The sequence below is a fragment of the Stigmatopora nigra genome, chromosome 11 (genome assembly GCF_051989575.1).
Source record: "Stigmatopora nigra isolate UIUO_SnigA chromosome 11, RoL_Snig_1.1, whole genome shotgun sequence".
Taxonomy (NCBI): Eukaryota; Metazoa; Chordata; class Actinopteri; order Syngnathiformes; family Syngnathidae; genus Stigmatopora; species Stigmatopora nigra.
The window spans coordinates 7320674-7341017 of NC_135518.1; the positions used below are offsets into that span (position 1 = coordinate 7320674).

At 40.7% G+C, this 20344-nt stretch overlaps 1 protein-coding gene and 2 long non-coding RNA genes across 8 annotated transcripts in view; 2 read left to right on the plus strand and 1 right to left on the minus strand.

Annotated features, from left to right (window-relative positions):
- Positions 1 to 16159, minus strand: part of LOC144204057 (disco-interacting protein 2 homolog A-like) — a 40743-nt gene extending 24584 nt beyond the window's left edge. For 3 of the 6 annotated variants that reach the window (XM_077727797.1, XM_077727796.1, XM_077727793.1), the window contains exon 1: positions 15653 to 16159. In XM_077727797.1, coding sequence (XP_077583923.1) covers positions 15653 to 15776 — 124 coding nt within the window. In that variant the 5' untranslated portion in view covers positions 15777 to 16159. The remainder of the gene's footprint in view (positions 1 to 15652) is intronic. The other 3 variants (XM_077727798.1, XM_077727795.1, XM_077727794.1) reach the window with 2 other exon arrangements.
- Positions 16160 to 16651: 492 nt separating this feature from the next.
- Positions 16652 to 17487, plus strand: LOC144204433 (uncharacterized). The gene is made up of 3 exons (XR_013327889.1): positions 16652 to 16817; positions 16901 to 16944; positions 17002 to 17487. It is a non-coding gene; the product is annotated as an uncharacterized LOC144204433 (long non-coding RNA).
- A 1747-nt stretch (positions 17488 to 19234) lies between these two features.
- LOC144203906 (uncharacterized) lies at positions 19235 to 20341 on the plus strand. Its single transcript, XR_013327793.1, has 3 exons — positions 19235 to 19391; positions 19478 to 19521; positions 19613 to 20341. It is a non-coding gene; the product is annotated as an uncharacterized LOC144203906 (long non-coding RNA).
- Positions 20342 to 20344: the final 3 nt, after the last annotated feature.

Consider the following 20344-nt stretch of genomic DNA (forward strand, 5'->3'; position numbering starts at 1 on the left):
GTCATACACTCGTCCTAAGGACTCTTCCAAAATCACAATTTTTCAACACCCACTGGGATCCCTGTTAATTAAGTGCTGCTGATGAATTAGGAGAATTAACGATGCTTCCATTACCACTTTGCTAATACAGAACCTGCTCATCACGTTATGCACACACACACACACACAGTCAAAAATGACCCCCACCCAGGTTTTTGAGGAGAGAGAGAAAGGGAAAGAAAGAGAGAGAGAGAGTAGAATGAGTCATTAGAGGCAGCGCTGCCTCGAAGGCAACTGCAGCTGTGCACTGATTTACCCCCAAAAATACAAGAGGAGCTGGTGTGTCATAATTAAACTCTATAAATGCATACACCCAAAACTGTATGCACATCACAACAAATGACACCTTTCTATGAATGTTAAATGATTTTGGAAATGCCAGATCATGTCATGCGCAAATAAATAGATCAGCAATGCAAGCTTTAACTCAATTATGAGTGCCTGTGCTTGTGCATTTTAAGCATCAGAATGGAATAAAGACCCTAGAGTTTGGAGATTGTTTTAAATTAAGTGGATTCAGGTTTGAACCCCTGACATCAGATATGTGAGACATACGGTGATAACCACTCTACCAACAGGCCACCAAAGCAATTTGTAGTCCTCCATAAATTCCTCTTCTTTGAGCTTCCCACCAAATATTCTGATTTTTGTGGTCCTTGATGAAAGCAGACGAATTATTCGTAATTAATCAAAGCAAGATATTTGCAAACATCTGCTTTTGCTTTGGAAATAAATTATTCAGAAACAGTGTTTATGGTCCAACTTTTCTCAGCTCAAAGTTATTTTCACAGCTAGTGTATCCCTCGGAGAACTATAAGAGCAAATAAAACATGATTAAGACATCTACTGGCAAAAAATACCAAATAAATGATTGTGAATTCACTATTAAAATATAAGTGTTTGTGGCAATGTGATTTTTCACACTGCTCTCATGTTTATCTTTCAGTATTGACAGTCCTCCAAAGTGAGACATCTGTGTGACAGATTTGGACCAGACGAGAGAAAGAGAGTCACATGTAAACTCAAAACACCACTATAGGTATCTGTTACCAATAAGATCTTATTATCCAATTTTTCACAGTAAGATTTTGACTATTTGTATTTGATGCATATCAATGCAACTCTCAACTTGAAAGCAACTTTCTTACATTTCATCCTATTGAGGAAAGAAATCTACTCAAAAGTGGAAGCTATAGCAACTTCACGGCAAAGCTCACCACAGTTCCTGGTGTATGAGATATGAGCAACCCGGTGGGCTCTCAATGGTCGGCACATAGAGAATACAGACAGATTTATTGTCTTCTTTTTGTGTGCTCATTACCATATCAATGAGCATGTTTTCCACAGGCCTAACACAAGCTTAGTCATTAAGCACCCTGCACATAAATACACAACGCACACTATGTAAGTACCTTGGTCATAGCAGGGGATCTCAGGGTGTGTAGGAGAGTAAGTATTTTTTTGTACCAAATCTACAAAAAGCTGAAAATCTACACATGGACACTGTGGTGAATCCAATTGAGAGTGCACAAACAGAGAGTCACTCATATTGGACCAAGCCAGGGACCCACCGTGAATGTGTTATTGTGAGTAGGAATGGGTGACGTGCCTTTTGTCCCCCATCCAGACTTGGACTTTGGAGGGAAATCCAGGATCAGTGTTGCGTTACACGTGTATGGCATGTTTAAACTTGACCTCATTGGCAGCTATTGAGAGTGAAAAAAAGGATTAGGCATTCATTTTCCATGATTTTCAACTAACCCAAGCCTTATCCTCAGAATGGGTTGAGGGAGTGCTGGAGCCTATCCCAGCCAACTGAGTAGGTACTTGATAAAAGTCAAGACAGGCCAAATACTACCATGTAAAAATGCTCCACTGTTGCACATTGTAGGAATACACAGTGGAATTTCACGATGGCGTCCATTATTTGCTACTCGACCGTTTCAAATAGAAAATTTGCGGACGAGAGGCGGATGGTGAGTACATTTGGAGAGTAAAATTGAGCCTGGGAGGCTGAAATGGAATCCCCCATTTACCTTAATAATATGAGAGTGGAGCCAGACACTGTATGACCTCCGTTCAAAGGTGGTCACAATGCCAAGCTTACATTTGCAAAGACTATACTATACTAAAACGGTGAGCACATCTGCCTCAGTTCATAGGTTTGCGGTTCAACCTCCCCGTGTATAGTTATTATGTTTCTCTCGTCCTCGCATGTTTTTTTCCCACAGTCCATAAACAGGACAGTTAATTGTAGACTTCATTGTCCTGAAGTGTGAACGCAAACTGCTGTTTTCCCAAAAATACCCTGAAAAAGACAGGCATCATTCAGGTGGCTCTTATTTTGGCTTTAAAGCTGAGTATTCCGCCTATTTTAAGGCCTGTTGCTAACAATCATGTTAAGTACAGTCCAGCCCAGAAAGAATCTGGGTAGCGCAATCTGAATATGGAAGCATATAATGTAATTGTATGGTGAACTCCACTTACAATCCTGACAGAAGGATATCATGAATTTCACGTCCTTGCAAAGCTTTTCTTTGCTGACTGTCTTTTGCATAGTTTGCTATTTCTGGCAGATAATGTCACATTTTTTCCCCAAAAGAATGAGACTCCTCTAAAAATAGGACTGAGGAAGACGATACAACATAAAATGAGCATATAGTAATTCTTAGATTATAGACTCTCACATCTTATTTTCTTCAACCCGCCCAAACAAGGCAGCGGATGCATTCCACAATGTATGACCTCAACTATTTCCAAAAAGGCCTTTACTTTTTTTCCTGTTCTGTGTCCGATAAGGCACAGAGTACTTCCATACTGGTCTCTATTCCACCTCGAGGGTAGCTGGCCTTGAGATGGAACTTGACTTTTCTATAATGGGGAGACAACAAAGCTTTGAAGTGCGGTAAGATGGGAAAGAAGGATGAAGGGTGAGAACTGGAAACGAGTGCATAAAATTCGCTTGAGGTGAGATATTGATCCAACGGTGGAAAACAAAAACAGACAATCCACAAGCCACCTCCCCTTTCTTTTCCTTTCTTAGCAACCCCTTGTCTCGTCTTGTTCTGCCTAGTTACTGGCCCAAAGCGACCTATTGGTAGGCGGTCCCCTGCCGTTTTGCACATGGGCAACCTAATGAATGGAAAAAGATGAGTGGTGTAAAATTATTTGCGTGCCATCAAAGTGCAAAACACACACATAGCTGTCAGGAAATGGCAGCGAGAGTAATATGATCATGTAAGAGTGCTAGTTTATTGCAAAATCAAGATTTTAAATTGAATGATTTCATATAAGCAAAGAAAGAGCTGTACAAAAATTTCCTCTCCAATTGTATTCTTCCTTACAGGTGCAAGTCACTTCTGGCTCTATTGTGTGAGCGCAGGAAATGCCCTTTTTGTTTCCTCTTTGTCTTTCCTGTTAACGTAGGAAGGAATTTGTGTGGATGGAGGGAGGAGGTGAGCCAATACACAGCCTTACAAGCAGCTACATGGAAACAATCAATAGGTGCCATGTTATAGTTTTCTCATTTTCTCATGTTACCATTCAGTTTTTTGTTTTAAATACACATGCAATATTGTAGTGGCATGTTACTTTCAAGATAAAATGAGCCAAATGAAGCACACACTGCTAACCACACCGTCAAGGACATGTTTGACCAGACGGACAGGTTTCTTTTGGATGACGGAAACAAGGGGAAGAGGTGGGGAGGTGCCAGAGTAGAAAAGATTCATTTTTTTCCAGAGGACAGCATCAAATTCTTTGAGGGTAAGACACAATTTGACAAAGGTCAGTATTGTGTTTCAAAGATAAGTGATGTCAGTGAAGGGCATAAGCACCCAAATCTATTACTTCATGGTCTGAAAAATTGCAATTCCAATTTCTTTTAATTTCAGTCTTTACAGGTTTGCTTTTTGTGAAGCTGGTCTGAGCCATAATGACAATTAATTCTTGTGAATTGAATGTCTAATGGCATACTGGAGGAGTCACTTAGAAGACACAATCCTATTGTAAAAGCTGCACACACATTGTTTCAGATGGCATGTTTCAGGTCAGGGAAGATGAGGTAGACCATTACATGTGGATTACTATGGTAAAGACAGCTGAGCTCCTGACATCTTGCCACCTCAGCTGTTCACGAACCTTTAACGGAGTGTGACAATAACGGATAATGAACACACTGAAGCAGGGGCACGACAGGTCAGGTGTCACTAGGCACAGAGGCGTAGGGGAGGGAAAGAAAACATGAGGCAAAGCCAAGCCATTGCACGCAAATGGAAGGGTAGAGATGAGATTTACAAATGACGAGAAATAAAATCTGAGACAGCTCGCTGGTTGCTGAGCACCTCTATGTTTTATGAGTCCTGTGAGGTCAATGGCCTCCTCCATGATGAATGTGGAAAACAAACAGATCTATTGCTTTCCTCGCATCCCTCCTGCTTTTCCTTTTGCTTATCTGTGTTAACCCTCCAAGGGCCTTTTTTTCTTTACAGCCTGTTAAGATTTCCTGTTTCCATCTAATCTAAACTTCAGAAATATCAGGATTGGAACGCAAAGTGCAAAAATGGGTCGCATTTGCTTCAGGAAAATAATTTGAACCACTGAATGAAGTCACACTTGCAGTGTATAGTTTGAAGGCATAAGTCATTTGTGACATGTATTCAGAATGGTAATTTCAAGAGACCATCTGAGCCCACTCATAGACCCTGCCTGTTACATCCCAGTCAAACAGCCATGCTTTGTCCTGGAATTAGTATCACATGACTTTTGCATTGCCCAAAATTGCAACCCTCTTTCAGAAAAATGTAAAACAATATCAGACATCTATTGTGAAAAAATGGCGGTACTAGTTAACGTGAAAACTGCGTGTGAGCCACTTTTGAAGCATCACAAAGCTTGAGAAACCTGAAGAAAACACATACGAAACAGCCCAATTGACACACATTGAATGAGTTTCCAGGCTACATAAGCACTGGTACCGTGGCAGGGGGGCGGCTTCTCGGAGTTGGCCGTGGTCACTGAGAGTGGTTGGCCTCTGCCATGCCCAGGAGGTTCCACCCAGAAAATACCCTGGCCATATTTGTTGTATGAAAAACCACACAAGTGAGTTTGTGCGTGCGTAGGTGCAGCACTGTCGATAGATTGGAGTAGAAATTAAATTTCACCCTCTTTCTCTGTGCAAGTTCCACACAGGAAACAGCTGTCCCGACCGTTGTTGTTTTCGTTGCATTTAAAACATGTATAAGTCAAATGTGCACTGAGTTGATGGATGGTCGGCTACCGATCGCATGATCCACAGGAAGAGAGGAAACGCTCTGCCCCATGTTTGTACGTTGGTTGTGGGCTTTGTTTTTTTCCATACAGTGCACGCACAGCTGCTGCCCCAGTGTCAGCGTGGTCATAACAAATTGCAACATTGACGTGGTGGGCCCAATGCCATTTTAAAATCCAAATTAGTTTGTCATGGCTTCCTTTGCCTTAAGTAGACTTCTCCCCAAAAAACAAACAAACAAAAAACACCCAGTAAACATGCATGGTCTCCAGATAACAATATAGGTTGTGTTTGTTTTAAGAAACCTGCGAAGCCAGTTGTGTTTGTTCTGGAGACCCTCTATCTCTCCTCAAACGGTCAAAGTGGGAGCACAGGCTTTCACTCGGAATTCAATGTTCCCTTCATAAAAGGGTTAACACTGCGTAGCCACATATGCATGAGCATTCACTTCTTGCTCCCTAGTAAACAATGCCAAAGCAGATTTTAGTGACCTAATCTCAAACAAAGACAGACGATACAATATTTTCTAATCCAAAACCCATAATCCACCCTGATTCTCTTGATTATACATAACCTAAATAGCATGGATCTTACTTTACAAATCCCTTTCCAAACCTGTGTTGTTTCCACTCAGCTGGTATTATCTCCTTTTGAATACATCATTAATTTCCAATGACTGACAAAGTTAACATAAAAGCCAAGATGCCAAAAGGATTACCGGTACTACATTTTCCACTCTTCCATCAATCCCTTTGATTAGATAGCACTTTTTACACTGCCTTTGTAGGGAGTAGGTATCGTGCTATAACTAAAGTGGGACCACACCTAGGTGCAAGGAGATTCCACAATCCTCGGGCGTTTGTGTGAAATTTAACGCCTGACACTTAGTAGTTCTCCAGTACTCTGGTTTTGATAGCAATTGCAGAAAACATACTTGCTCAATTACCCAAATATCTATTTCCAACATCTAGGAAAATTGGTGCATCAGAGCTCTCCATTAGATTAGCATATGTTTTCAATCCCATGCAGAAATCAGCAAAACATGAAACTGAGTTTTTGAGTGGTCGATAAATGTTTTCTAGATTTCTTGCTCACTTTTTTTGAATACCAAAATCTTTTTTGTAATACTTGTGGGCCCACACTCACCCTATCCTGTGGCCCCCCAATAAACCTAGTTTGCCGCTTCTGATTTACAGTCTTAAATGAAAATAACATGCATGATTTGGAAAACATTCTACCACGATGCTGCTATAAATAAAGAGGCACCAGAATTTGGGACTCAAGATCTACACTGGAAACCAGATTGTAGTAAATGTACTTTTTCGCTGAACACTGCTCTCGGTTGAACTGTATTTGAAATAACATTAGGGCAAGCAACAGTAGTTTCACGGGGAGAACTATTGCAGTGCTTTCTATTGAACACAACAGGAAATGTGAATAGAATTGGATGGCACAGAAGGCAGGAAGAGTGACGGACAGAAGGGGGCTGGTCCCAATAGAAGGAAAAGATTCCAAAGACAATTATAAAGCAACAAACACGCGGTTTGCATTTGAATCGCAAACTGAGATTTAGGATGAAAATGAAGAGGAAAAAAAACAGCAAGTAATTCCTAGTAGTGTAGTTGTGCGTAGGATTGTTACCCAGATATTTTTTAAGCGCTCATCTAATGACCACATTGTTGGCTGCTGGACAGGATGCGAGTCGAGGTCAGAAACATGTTAGATGACATCAGGGTAAAAGCAGGCTGGATATCGGCTATGCTTGACTACACAGCAGAGGGGAGGAACACTGTTTTCTTTCTTGTCTTGCCTCCCTTTGAGGTGTTTTACTGTAAATTAGGCTTTGTTCATGGTGTTTTGCTTGAGCTCATTGTTCGGAATCAACTTCCAGAGTAATCTCTTTGAAGTGTAGAAGTTTAATGGCAGTGAAAGATCATATTGCAGTGCCATTGACAGGAATAAATGTCTATTCCATTTGGAGTGTTTGTGTGTGGGGTGGATTGTTGATCATAGTAGCTTAAGATTCAAGTACTATATTTTGATTCTGATGATTCTAATAATAACATTGTTCCATTAACCTTCCCCTCAATGGGCTCATCTTGCTCACTTATACGTTGTATAATGGAGATCATGAATCCAGTCTGCCTATAAGTTGAGACCATGCGAACCTTAGGTTGAATGGTGTCATTGCAAAAGCTAAAGACATGTATCCATGGGAGATTATGCATCCCCAGTGGCCTCGAGTGCAAGCACTAAGGTAGTATCAGGCTTGGAGGTATAATTGTGTGTGTGACATAAAGGTCAGACCTAGGACAGAAGCTCTTTTGATGCTTGTGGCCCCTGGCTGAGGTTAAATTGGCCAGTGGCTCCGTTCAGAGCACATATGACCTTAGCACATAGACACAAAAAGGATGCATTCAGTGAACATCTGAAGCCTGGCTGACCTAAAATAACATGTGGTTGCAAATGGCACAGGGGCAGATCAATAAATCCATATTAGGTTTACCTGTAAACGTGCAAAACTGGGGATAAGAAATATGGCCTAAAAAGGAAATCTGTGCATTTTTTCAAAAATAATATTCCTCTTTAAATTTGACATGCAATTTAACTCAGTCTTTAGAAATTTGATCCGAGAGTAGAGTTTGTTTTCTGTCCGTGTAATGAAAAAACAAAATAACAAGCAGCCAATGATATCGAGTGCAATACATCTTCAAGGACATCAAGTCATCAGATATAGCAGCCCACAAGATCCAAGGTTTGACCGTTCAGTAGTTGAGTGAAACTTCCTCCTGGAGACGGCATGATAAAGCTGTTTACTGTACTTGTCTTACCCCACAGGAATCCCCCACCTATAATATAACTTTACTGCTCTGCCAACTTTTAGCCAAGAAGGAAGGATGCCAACATCACCAAGCAACATCTCACACAACACAGGAACTGCTGATTTGCCAACATAGTCGTTTCACCAGATCAACTACCACAAAAATCCAGCAATATAGTTCACATACCATTTCCAAGTGAGGTAATTCATAGCTTGCCAGCATGACTCCAGGATCAACTTTCTCATGCGTTCATCTTTGCTCCTACACCAGAGCTACTACAAAAAGTTTACCAGGCCTATCCCATAGCATTCATACCCCGAAGGCCACTTCTCTGTAACGAAGGTATGCTGATGCTGAAATTAATACCCGAGCCACATTTGCACAACAAAGAAAACAGGAATGTTACATACAGAACTAATATTTACTGCAATTATAATTGGCATGTTAGCGTAGGCTGGTTAATGTCAGGACAAGTTCAAACATGCGTACCAATTACAAAAGAAGTAGGATCAGAACTACATTGTGATCTGCTGTACATTTAGATTTACCCAATTCCCCTAACGCTATGGAATCATTCATCAAAATATTTTACATTCTTACATTTTTTTTTTGGTAATGTGAATAAGGTTAAAAATCATATTAGTTATTGACATATCCTTTTTGTATTTCTTGATAAAACTTTGATGATAATGACTTTGTATTGTTAATATAAGTGACAGTCTAAAATTTTTAGCTGTTAGTGAACTTTGCAATGCAAAAAAGGGGCCTTAGCTCAAAAATGATTAAAAAACACTGGGCTAAGGTAAGTGTTGTCTGTCTATAAGAGCAAAATTTAAAACAGAGCTCAAGTACAACATCTGCATCGCAAGACCCAGAAGGAATGTTCCTCCGGGGCAGCCAACATTTCCTGCAGCTCAATAACTCTTGATAGAGAACCACACAGCTTTGCGACCAGTATGAGCACTTATACAGTTGAGGGGAGTTATTACAACATGCAAATACACAAGTCATAGCTGTCAGCCCAACAAAAACCTCCCAGAAATGTGTCTGTTGCAAAAACCTTTCCAGGTATTCAAAGCTCCACATTGATGATTCATTTGAATAATAACGTGTATGTGTCAACAGACATTTCCCAAACTGCTCATTTTGTGTGAAGACAACATCACACATCTTTTGGACCAGATATTATTTAATATTATACTGTGGACTGTAGTGGTTATCTTTCACCCAGCCTACCATGAATGTTATTGGGATGTGGGAGGAACCCAAAGTACCCAGAGAAAAGCCACACAAGCCTAGGGAGAACATGCAAACGCCACACAAGAAGGTCCGGACCTGGGATCGAACCCTCGATCTCATAACTGTGAGGGTGACGCGCTAATATCTCGTCTACCGCCTCGTTCAAGTTAAACGTAAACCAAATTCTTATCCAATTACGGGAGAAAATGTACATACTAAACAATTCTTAACTTTCCGATAGTGACAGCCCAATAATGTGAATCAACACTAGTCATGCGGATATCCAAAATAAGCATTACACCAACCAAAAATATCAGAAAAAGAGAAATCATTGAAAATGATCTCATCTCAACTTTGGGATCTCTCACGGCACCTTAGTTGGGAATTACTGCTCAAGACCTAGCACCATTCTGCAGAGGGGAAAAAAAGCTGCAAACGTGATCAACTGGTCAATTTGAAGGACAACACAAGGTCTGCTTTTGCACTTATCCCGTCACTTGTGAGCTAGGGGCCAAAGCCACACTCGCGATTCAATTAACAGGCTTGAGCCAGGAAGAGGTTTGGTATGTGCATTGGTGCACAGGCGGTACCCGTGTATGAACGCACGCACGCATATGTGCAGCAGGCCGATGCCAAAGAACACAAAGCTGAGTAAGGGGTCCCCTCGCGATGATTTAACCAGAAAGAGGAAGTGGTTCAATATAGGAAGGGCAAAAACGTAACCTGAATTTTTACGCCAGTAAGTAATAAAAGACTCAAAACAAATAGGAAACTAGTTCATCTCAATGCTATTATCTTGCACATGCCTTACAGATGACGGGCTATCCAAATGTTGATTAAATATTTGGGGCCACTCCCCCATGGGGAAATAGACACCGCAAGGAGTGGACAGTAGCCTTTCAGAGATTGAACAGCTGAAGTCCAAGCCAAGGAATGGCTCACCAACATTTAACAAGACCGCTGCCATGAATCTCAACCACGTGCAAGTGAGAGCTGACACATCTATGCCAAGAATGCTGGCAGTCGGAACACGGAGGTGTTGATGCACGTGTTTGTTTTAGATGACACGACCCTTAAATGTTGTGTCACGGTTCATTAAGGAGTGCTCCAGATTCCACAGTTCATTAGAAATTATCACTGGTGATCGTTACCACATGGCTGGAATGGCCTAATTTTGCTTTTAAACGTTTGTATGTTAAGTGACATTTTAGGAAAGGTTCACCTGTTGTCAGAATGAAAGATTTTAGACAACCACTTGAACTCTGAACTTAATATCAGAATAACATGTGTTCAATTGGAAGGGCCAAAGAAAACACACTTGATCAGGGAATTGGAAAGACAGAGTGTTTCTAGTATGAGTAAGACATTGGAGGAAACCCATTTCTCAAATGCAAAGATACTTGATGTGTTATACTTTGAATGGAGGCCAATTTTAACAAATTCTGGCAGCCTTTAAATAAACCAAATGCGGGAAAAAAATCTAATTGCAATCTAATCACAGTTTGGGTTGATGTTTAACCAAGAAGTTGGACTATTGACTGTGATAGATGTTTTAATACCAGTTGTGTATGTGATTCACAGCAAAGTAGGTTCTTTATTACAACCTGCTGAACCTCTTTTTAGATTTGTCCTTATTCTGATAACAAGTTCAAAATACTGAAAATACAGCACCAATCTCCAAAGTGAATTATTATTCATAATTAAATCATTCAAATGCATTTTGAACTGGGATTAGCCCGGCGGGAAAGGATTGCTTACGACTCTCCTAGTTGAAAATGGATTTGCTGTTTATTGCGGTCATTGATTCATCTTCCATACCACCCATTCTTGAAAGGTTGGTGGAGATTTTTGGAGCTTAACCCAGCTGTCTTCGGACGAAAGGGAAACTACACCCTAGACTGGTCGCCAGTCAGTCGTAGAGGACAGAGAGAGAAACGACCATCCGCACTCCCAATCATACCGCCACCAGCGGGAATCGAGCCCGCATCTGCCCACACAGTCAGGCGAGGTTGAGAAACACAGAAGAACACATTTTACCAGAGTAATAACTCAAAGTGTTTTGTCGTTATTGTAAACAGGTCGATTTCCTCAGTAGGATCGCACACTAAGAAAAATCCATTCTTTCCCTCTTCAAGTCAGTTATGACACCTATAGCGATGATGTAAGGGTGGAAGAAGTGACTGAGCTAAACCTAACTATACGCATATGCGTGTCAATTGTCACCGTGCCTTCCGGCAGCACTCGAGGTTTCAAAGCCCTCCTCATCACGCTTTATTTGACAGGTCCAAACACATTCCACACATTTTTTGGGAATGTTTGTTTTCCGCTATAAGTACTCATAATGCAGGCTGTCCTGACTTATCTTTCATCAGCTTGTCATATCGGAGTTAACAAGATATGGCATCATTAAGCAAAACTGTTCTACTTTTGTTTTGACTTAATTTCCAGCAAAATTCAAAAGCTAGGATATATAATGAAAGCAATCACATTACAGCATATCAGATCAACTACAGCTTGATGAGCAACTAAAGGTTGACCTCCAACTTTCATTGTTTCCTTTTTTCCAACTGTTCATTCTTCAAGAACTATGTGACCATAAACGAGGCGAAACCCATCATGTGCGAAAAGCTTAAAATAACACCTCCATAGATTCAAAGCGGAACGGAATGTAGGACCAGAAAGTTTTTGGTGTGAACTTTCTTGGACAAAGAAAATAATCTGCAGCATTTTTACTTCATAAAAATAAAATTCTTCGCCAAATTCATGTACATAGTACAGAACAATTACAAATGTAATACTCCCTCTATTTTACCAAATGTTTACGTGTCCATCATCACAAACGTCACAGAAATCTCCGGACCATGGTCACATGAGCTCTCAGAAACTAATTAAATAACCATTAAAAGTTTCAATTACGCATTGATACTGTGAAATCATTCAGACAAAAGTGAAATCACTCTAAAAGGATTACTAGATCCAAATCCAACAGTCCAGCTATGCAGGAGTATTATAGAATGCATTGTAAGATCGCTTATGAGCTTAGATATAATAGCCCTAATTCTTGAAGAACTAATAACAATTGAAAGAACCATTTAAAGCAAGTTATAAGTAGATTATCATTGAGGTCGGATCTAAAAGTTCACCAAGTGTGAAAGGCAGTTATGTTGTCACATCAGCTCCACGGTATGACATTGTCTGCTTACGAATGCGGAAATATGAGACGTGAGCATGGTGAGCTCAGCACCACTGGTTAGTGTGAAGGGGGGGACAAAGTCAATGCGGTATTTTGTTGCCTTTAACGAAAGTATCAGGGTCGGAATAGCACCGAGCTGTAAAGAGATGATGCTGGGAACAGGCACCGAATGACTAGACCAGATTGAGTTTTAGAGCCGAGTGAGAAGGCGGGTCGGTCCAATTTCTGTGCTCTTCTTAACCAGATGGACACCGGGATGGGGTCAAGGATCAAAGATGTAGACTCAGCTGAGTAACGGGACTGCTGGGATTTAGACAAGGCCAAACAGTAAGCTATACTGGGTCAAAAGAAAAGAAGAGCATAGCGTGATGTGATTTTGACGTCCTTGATGAGGGTATTTCAGTCAGCATCTCTCGCAGCAAGGACACACACAGTCATCACTGGCACTGTATCAGACTCAGTACCTGGCAGCCATGACTACTAAAAATATCACAAACCTGAAAGCTCGTTGCACATTTTCTCTGTTTTTAAAGCAACCCATGAGGTGCATGACTAAAAACCTGCTGGTCTTGGAAAGTTCACTGCTGTGGAGCAGGAAGGACAGGATGGTGGCCTTGCTGGAGACTGCCCACAGTTTCTTAATGTCCCCGTGTTTAAAGGTCCATGTCAGTGTTTTTGGAACTTAGTGACTTGGCATGCCTTACAGCCCAACTAGCATGGCTTTTTAAACACTAAGTAAATCATTCATAATTTGTTTTTTACCCCAAACATGCCACTTTATTCTGATATGAAGCCTGACAACAAGCTACTTTGTGTTTCAAAATTCTGCAACCACACTTGAAATCTCAGAATGTTAGAGCCGCACCTTTAACCAAATCCACCACAACAGTTGCTCATGAGTTCTAACTGGCCCGTGACTGAGAGTTATGCAATTAAATGAAAAGTACACAAAGCAAACACAAATAAATCCCATGTCGTCAGTTCTCTCTTCTCTTTTTAAATGAATAAATAATAAATACAGCTAAAGCTAAAGAGAGAAGCCCAAGAATTTGCTCTGCTGTGCTCAGAGGCACACCCTTGAAATATGCATGACTCTCCAGTAACACTCACCACTGTTCCAAACACAATGGTATCTGCCAACTGGACTTTAAAGCAGCAAAAGTAGAACACTTATTCCACAGCTCGACATTATTTTCCTCTATGATCCTGGGATTGTTATCCTGCTAAACAGCAGCAATCGTAAATCTTCCATGCTCTTTAAACTTTAGATGTGGATTTTTAAAGCGCATTCATCAGATGATTTGGCTCATCAATATGCTGGATTCTCAATAGTAGCCTGATTGTTTTTTTTTAACTTCATACAATCATAAAATCTGGGTTAACACTTGGAAACAAGCTACAACTGTTATCTCAAAACAAATAAGTCATTAAGGCACTGGTTTAACAACCAAAAACATCCCTAACTATTTACATGCAAAGAATGAATCAGTCTGATGGTTTGGGAGTTTCCACCGGGAGAGAAGAAAAAAATAGCACAATAAAAGTAGTTTGTGATCAAAGGTTGCGGCGATCTAACAGAGAAGGGGATAAACCATTTGAGGAATGAACAAGCGAGATACTATGAATTTTCCAGGCAGACAAGACCAACCTCCTCCTTCATCCCGGCAGGATATAATGGGGTTCATCTGTCTTCTTGGCCTCCTTTTCCACCCCATCTTTGGACCTGAGAGCTAACCTACATCCTAAACTCCATTGTGATGAGAAATATTTAGGAGGGGAGGATTTGGTTATTTTGGCGATAGCTATCAAAACAAAAAGCGGATTTATTAAGCCGTACCTGACGGGTTCACGAACGTGCGCAGATTGTTTATGTTACACATCGGCAGGTCTCAACTGCTGGCGCCAAAATGTTATCGAGCTAAACTGCTGCTTGCATCTGCCGCTAGACTGCTTAAGAAAACACATTCATTCCGACACATGAATAATACAGCGTTTTGCAAAGGTTAGCCACACACTCTCAGGCATACTAAGCAGATGTGATGATTGGTGTCAAACACGAGTGGCGCTCATTGATGAGGACGCATCTATTCTATGCGACAGTGATGGGGGGATATTTGTTACACATGACCGCAAACTGCGGCAAGAAAAGAATAGGCAGAAAGCTGAGGGAAGTGCTCCTATCAGAGCTCGAAGAAGGCAGGATGTGTCAAGCAGAGAGGAAGAGGAAACTGGACAGATATAGATTTGGGAGACACATTTATTCCATTAGCAGGTTAGGGGTAGTTTAGTATTGGTGCTGGTTCAAATTTATGAAGAGTTAACTTATTTTTTAACTTATTTTTTAACTTATTTTTTAACTTATTTTTTAACCGAAGCTCCCACTTCAAAAGGATTGCATGTCTAATGCTGTCAAGGGAATGAAATACGATTATTTACTGTGTTTCAGGGAGTGCTTTGATAAGTTATGAAGCCAAAATGGAATTAGACTATCAGAACTTACCTGTAAAAAGGAGTCCACTTACTTTGTCTTATTAAATGAGCAATTATTATTATATATATACATATACATAGATGATATATATACACATGTATATATACATAAACATACATATATACATATACACATACATATGCACATATACATTTGCATACATATATACGTATACACATACATATACACATATACATATGCATACATATATACATATGCATACATATATACATGTGCATACATATATACATGTGCATACATATATACATATGCATACATATATACATATGCATACATATATACATATACACATACATATACACATGCATATACACATGCATATACACATACATATGCATACATATATACATATACACACATAAATACATAGATATATGTATATATCTAGATATATACACATTCATTCATTCATACATACATTCATGCATACATACACAACGACGTATATAGTCGCACAGCTTGAATTTGAAAGTAGAAGATAGGTAATTGAGAACATTTTTGTAAATCTGTTTGCCTTTTATAGTGTGAAATGATTATTTAAAAAAAAAAGAATAGTGGTATGACGGATTTCAAGTTACCTTCAGAGAGCTCCAACTCCAGCTCAGCCAACTTGGCCCGGACCTCCACCGGCAGGGTCATCGCGACAGCCGGCGTGGGCTCCAGCGTCACGGTCACTAGTCCGGCGGAGGTTCGCTCAGCCATTCCGCTCCTAAATGCACAAATATTTCCAAAGGGCTGTCTTTCTATGGCGAAACAAATGCGGCCGAGCACCTCCAACAAGATAGGCTTTCGGTCACCGGTGCGGTGCAAAAACAGGGTGCGTCTCGAAGTAACCACGGACAGATGTGGAGGAAATCTCCGGTGGCGTCATGACATGACACGGCTAGCCGGGACGCTAGCTCGCGCGTGACGGCAACGTGTTGCCAGCGTCTGGTGGTGGTTGGTGGTCAGATCTTGCTGTCTTTTCCCCCGCGGCGCCGCGGGCTGCGTCCCGCAGTGACGGCTGCCTCGCTTCAACTGTGGCGAGAACTCATTCAACTCGAATGCTCCGCACGGCACGCCTCGGCTCTCCTCGGTTGGCTCGCCCATCGCGCAGCCGCCTTGGGATCCTAGCAACACCGAGCACCTGCCGCAAAGGTTCGGAGCCTTACTGCCCTCTTGTGGCCAAAATTCGAAAAAACAACCAAGCACGTTGCAACTCAAAACAGTGCAGTTGTCTCTTTCTTGATTCATCATTTTCACTTGCCAAATGTTGACTAGATCTGACAAAAAAGATTGGTTAGTTCAAATCTATTATGGTCAATGGCAGGCAATGAATTAAAAAGTTTTTGGGGGACTTACAGGTCATTTCTTGTAGATTTTGGCTCATTTCCAATTGATTTTTTTTGGCAATACTAGGTTACCTCACAAAATTCAGTTTCTACGCCACTTGTGTAAACAAAAATACAAGCATTTGATTCTGTATGTACTGCATGGATGATCCAGTAGGCCAGATTGTCCCAATCTAGCAGGCTGCTTCTGGCCCATTGGCCATATATTTGACACCACTGGGGTAAAATGCTTCATGTGCAGGGAACAGGGTGTGCAGCCCTACTCTTCAAATCAACACACCTGAGGGCAATGATAGATAGCAGCTTCTATTTTCTCTAGAATCAGTAACACAGCTTTTAACCTGCAGTTGCTGAGTTGAGTAAGTAGAACCCAGCAACCATATTTCATAATGGCTCGTGAGTTTTGTGCGAGGTAATGTTTTAAATGTAAAGTTTGTAGGTCAACCATGACATATTTTGGTCTGTTTTCATCATTTGACATTTTTCTCATTTAAGGGTGCTTCTGCTCTGGCTAATAGCTTTTGGACACCAGGCAGAGGGTAAGTAAGTAACTGAAAATCAGTGCATGTGTATTAAATGTTTTGATTTTGTTTTAGGAAGTGGATTTAGTCGTTTTCAGTCAGCTGGTAGTCCCCCCCGAAGCCGTGCACCTACCTGGGATCCATGGCAATACAGTCCCTTTCAGTATGGGGTATATGGACTTTTACAGTATGAGGCTGCTGTGATTCCAATGTGGTATGGTGGGAGTTTGAGTCAGAAAAATGCAGTTCTTGGTCCCAGTGGACGGTCGCTCCCGGACCGTCCCCTTAAATCCACTTGCCCTGTTTGTTCTGTTTGCTCTGAACCCCTTCCTTGTCCACAACCGTGCCCTCTTCCTTGTTGTCGACCTGGCTATCATCCTTGCCCTTGCCCGCCAATTTGCTGTAAACGTAATCGCAAGTGTCGAAAAAGATTTAATTGGTGACATGCTAAGGTGAAATCTCATGCTAGTTTGTCAATTGGGAAAGTTTGTAAACCTAAGTGGATGCTTTATTGTGTTTGTTTTAAGTGGCCTGGGCATAATAATAAACTTGTAAATTTGACTTGGCTTGTCTTTTTTGCCATTTGGTGCTATTTGATTGAATAACATTTTTAAAAAAATGGGTGTCCATATTTTTCAAATTGGGAGTCCTCTAGGGAGGGCTGGTTGAGTGCTTGGTGCACCGGCCTTACATGTCTGAGGTCATGGGTTCAAATCCAGGGTGGGTCTACATGTGAGGAGTTTGCATGTTCTCCTTGGGCATGTGTGTGTTTCCTCTGGGTACTCTGGTTTTCTCCCATATTCCAAAAAAAAAAACATGCACTGTAGGCTGTTTGGACACTCTAAATTGCCCCTAGGAATGGGTGTGAGAGTGCATGGTTTTCTGTCTCCTTGTGCCCTGCAATCGGCTGCCCACCGATTCAGGGTGCCTTCCTCTTGCCCAGAGTCAGCTGGGATAGTCTCCGGTACCCCCTGCGACCCTAATGAGGATAAAGCGGTTCAGAAAATGAGATGAGATGAGACTAAGTGACATATTTCATTAGCTTTTGCAATCAATGTCATGATACTCCTCGCCTATAAGCGGCAGTCTCGCACATGTATCTACTTGCTGATTCGATGAGTGGAAGTATTTCAATTTTCCGCTTGTATAGTACAGTAATAAAACGATTAAAATGAAGCACAGCAAACGGCATAGTCTTGAACCTTGAATTCATAGATAAAATATGAAAAAACAAAACTTTGTGTGAACGAAAAGCAAGGTAAGGATGCTCTGAAGAAATACTTAAGAGCACACAAGAACTCACGTTTTAGGGAAACCTTTTTCCTGCTCGGTTTGTGGCAAAACCTTCACTTGCAATGGAGATTCAACACGACACTCAACAACACACCATGGGCAGAAACCTTTCTCCTGCCCAGTTTGTGATGACATTTTCTCACAGAAGGGACACTTGGAAAAACACACGAATCCTTTGTCATGCTCAGTTTGTGGGCAAAAATTCTCTGAGAAGCAAAAAATGTTTAAAAAAAACACACCTGAATGCACTTTTTGGAGCATGTTTTTTCCTTATCCATTACGGACAAAAACTTGAAAACAACACACAATGTGGGGGAACATATTGGCTGCTCGGTTTGCAGACAAGTATTATCCAGAAAAACAAGTTTATTTAGACACGTATGAATGCACACTGGAGAGAGACCTTTTGCCTGTTCACTATGCGGGAAAATGTTCCCGAATGCTCCACGAAGAAGTCCAGTTTAATCCAACACCTAAGGAGTCGTTCTAGGGAGAGACCTTTTACCTGCTCACTTCTTGGTCAACGATTCATTCAGAAAGCACATGTGATGGCACATGGAAGCACACAATGTGCTTCCCTCCAGGGTCATTGTTTGCCTGCCAAATGCATAACTGGATTTGAATTAATCATGCAAATTTGATTTAACACATTCATACCTCCCAGAAACAGTAAACAGTCTTAAATGTTACCAATAATGTGAATTGTCATAAGGATGAAAGTGACTTTTGCGATACAGAATAAAATGTAGTGTGCAAACTGTTTTTATTCCTATATATACATGTTAATATTAAATAGATAATTAAATGCAATGTTTTGCTGGATGATATGTTACTGTTTTTATTAACCAATAATAATACCAATGATTATTGCATACAAATTTTGAAAATATACACTTTATTGATGGTGTCTATATAGAAAACATTTTTTTTCTGTATATTTTTGGCTCATTTTAAATTTGAAATTATGTCTTCCAAAAGATGCCCCTCCCACATACCTGAGTTCAATTACTGAAATCAGCACACTGATTGGTACAGGTGTCAGGCTCTTCCTTTTAAATTGTGCCAGTTTGTTATTATTTTTAACAACAGCAAAACACAACACCAAAAGTAGCAAACCTCAGCTAGAAGAACTTGCGACTGTGGTCAATAATGACATTTGAAGTTGGTCTGAGGTAATTTAATATGTATTTTGTTGCCTTAAATTGTCTTTATGATGCAATTTTCATTAACATTTTTTCATGAATTACTACATCTTTAGGGTGCTTGTGCTCTGGCTGTTGGCCTTTGGACACTATGTGATGGGTGAGTAGTATACATGAATGTAATGAATGTAATTTTTGAAATGCGAAGTTTATTTATTCTCAACTGTTATGATTATTTTCCCCTCATTTAGGCCACAATTCTCGACAGGGAGGTCAAGTACCTCCTTACGTTTTGGCCGGGAGTGCAGTTAGAAGCCTGTCACCTAGCTGGGTTCCCAACGATAATGTTCCAGTTGAGACTGATGAAGACGAATTCATCCCGATTCAAGCTGAACAAAATTTGGGACGCGAGGCTGATGGTGACCTGGACTCTACTGGTGAAGAGTTGTTTCCACTGGTTGAAAACCAGTGCCCACCTTGCCCCAGCTGTCCCAGGATTCTCCCTTGCCAAGAACCTAGCCTCTGCCCTCTTCCTTTTTGTGTGCCCTATTATGTCCCTTGCCCTTGTGGGAAAAAGTGCTGTAAACATGGAAGCAAGTGTGAAAAATGGAGAAATTGGTAGGCTTAAAAGTAAATGCAACAGGAGTGTAGTACTTGCTTTTTTTGTAATGCAAGATTATCACTAATTTGTCATCTTTATATGCAGATTTAGCCCATGTTCATTGCAGCAACCGTCAAATAATAATCTGCATGAAACAATTGGGGCCCAAACCGTCAGATTTGTGAGAAAATGGGATCCTTTACTGGTTTGTGGCAAGAAATTGGGTCCACTGGTTTATCACACGTATTTATTCTTGCTTATACTGAATTTAGATCAATGAAACCTCATTTTTGTTTGACTTACTTGTATCTAATGAACATAAGACTGACAAGAAGAATGCCTTAATCCCTTAAATATATTGAGCAAAAATGTGACGCCACAC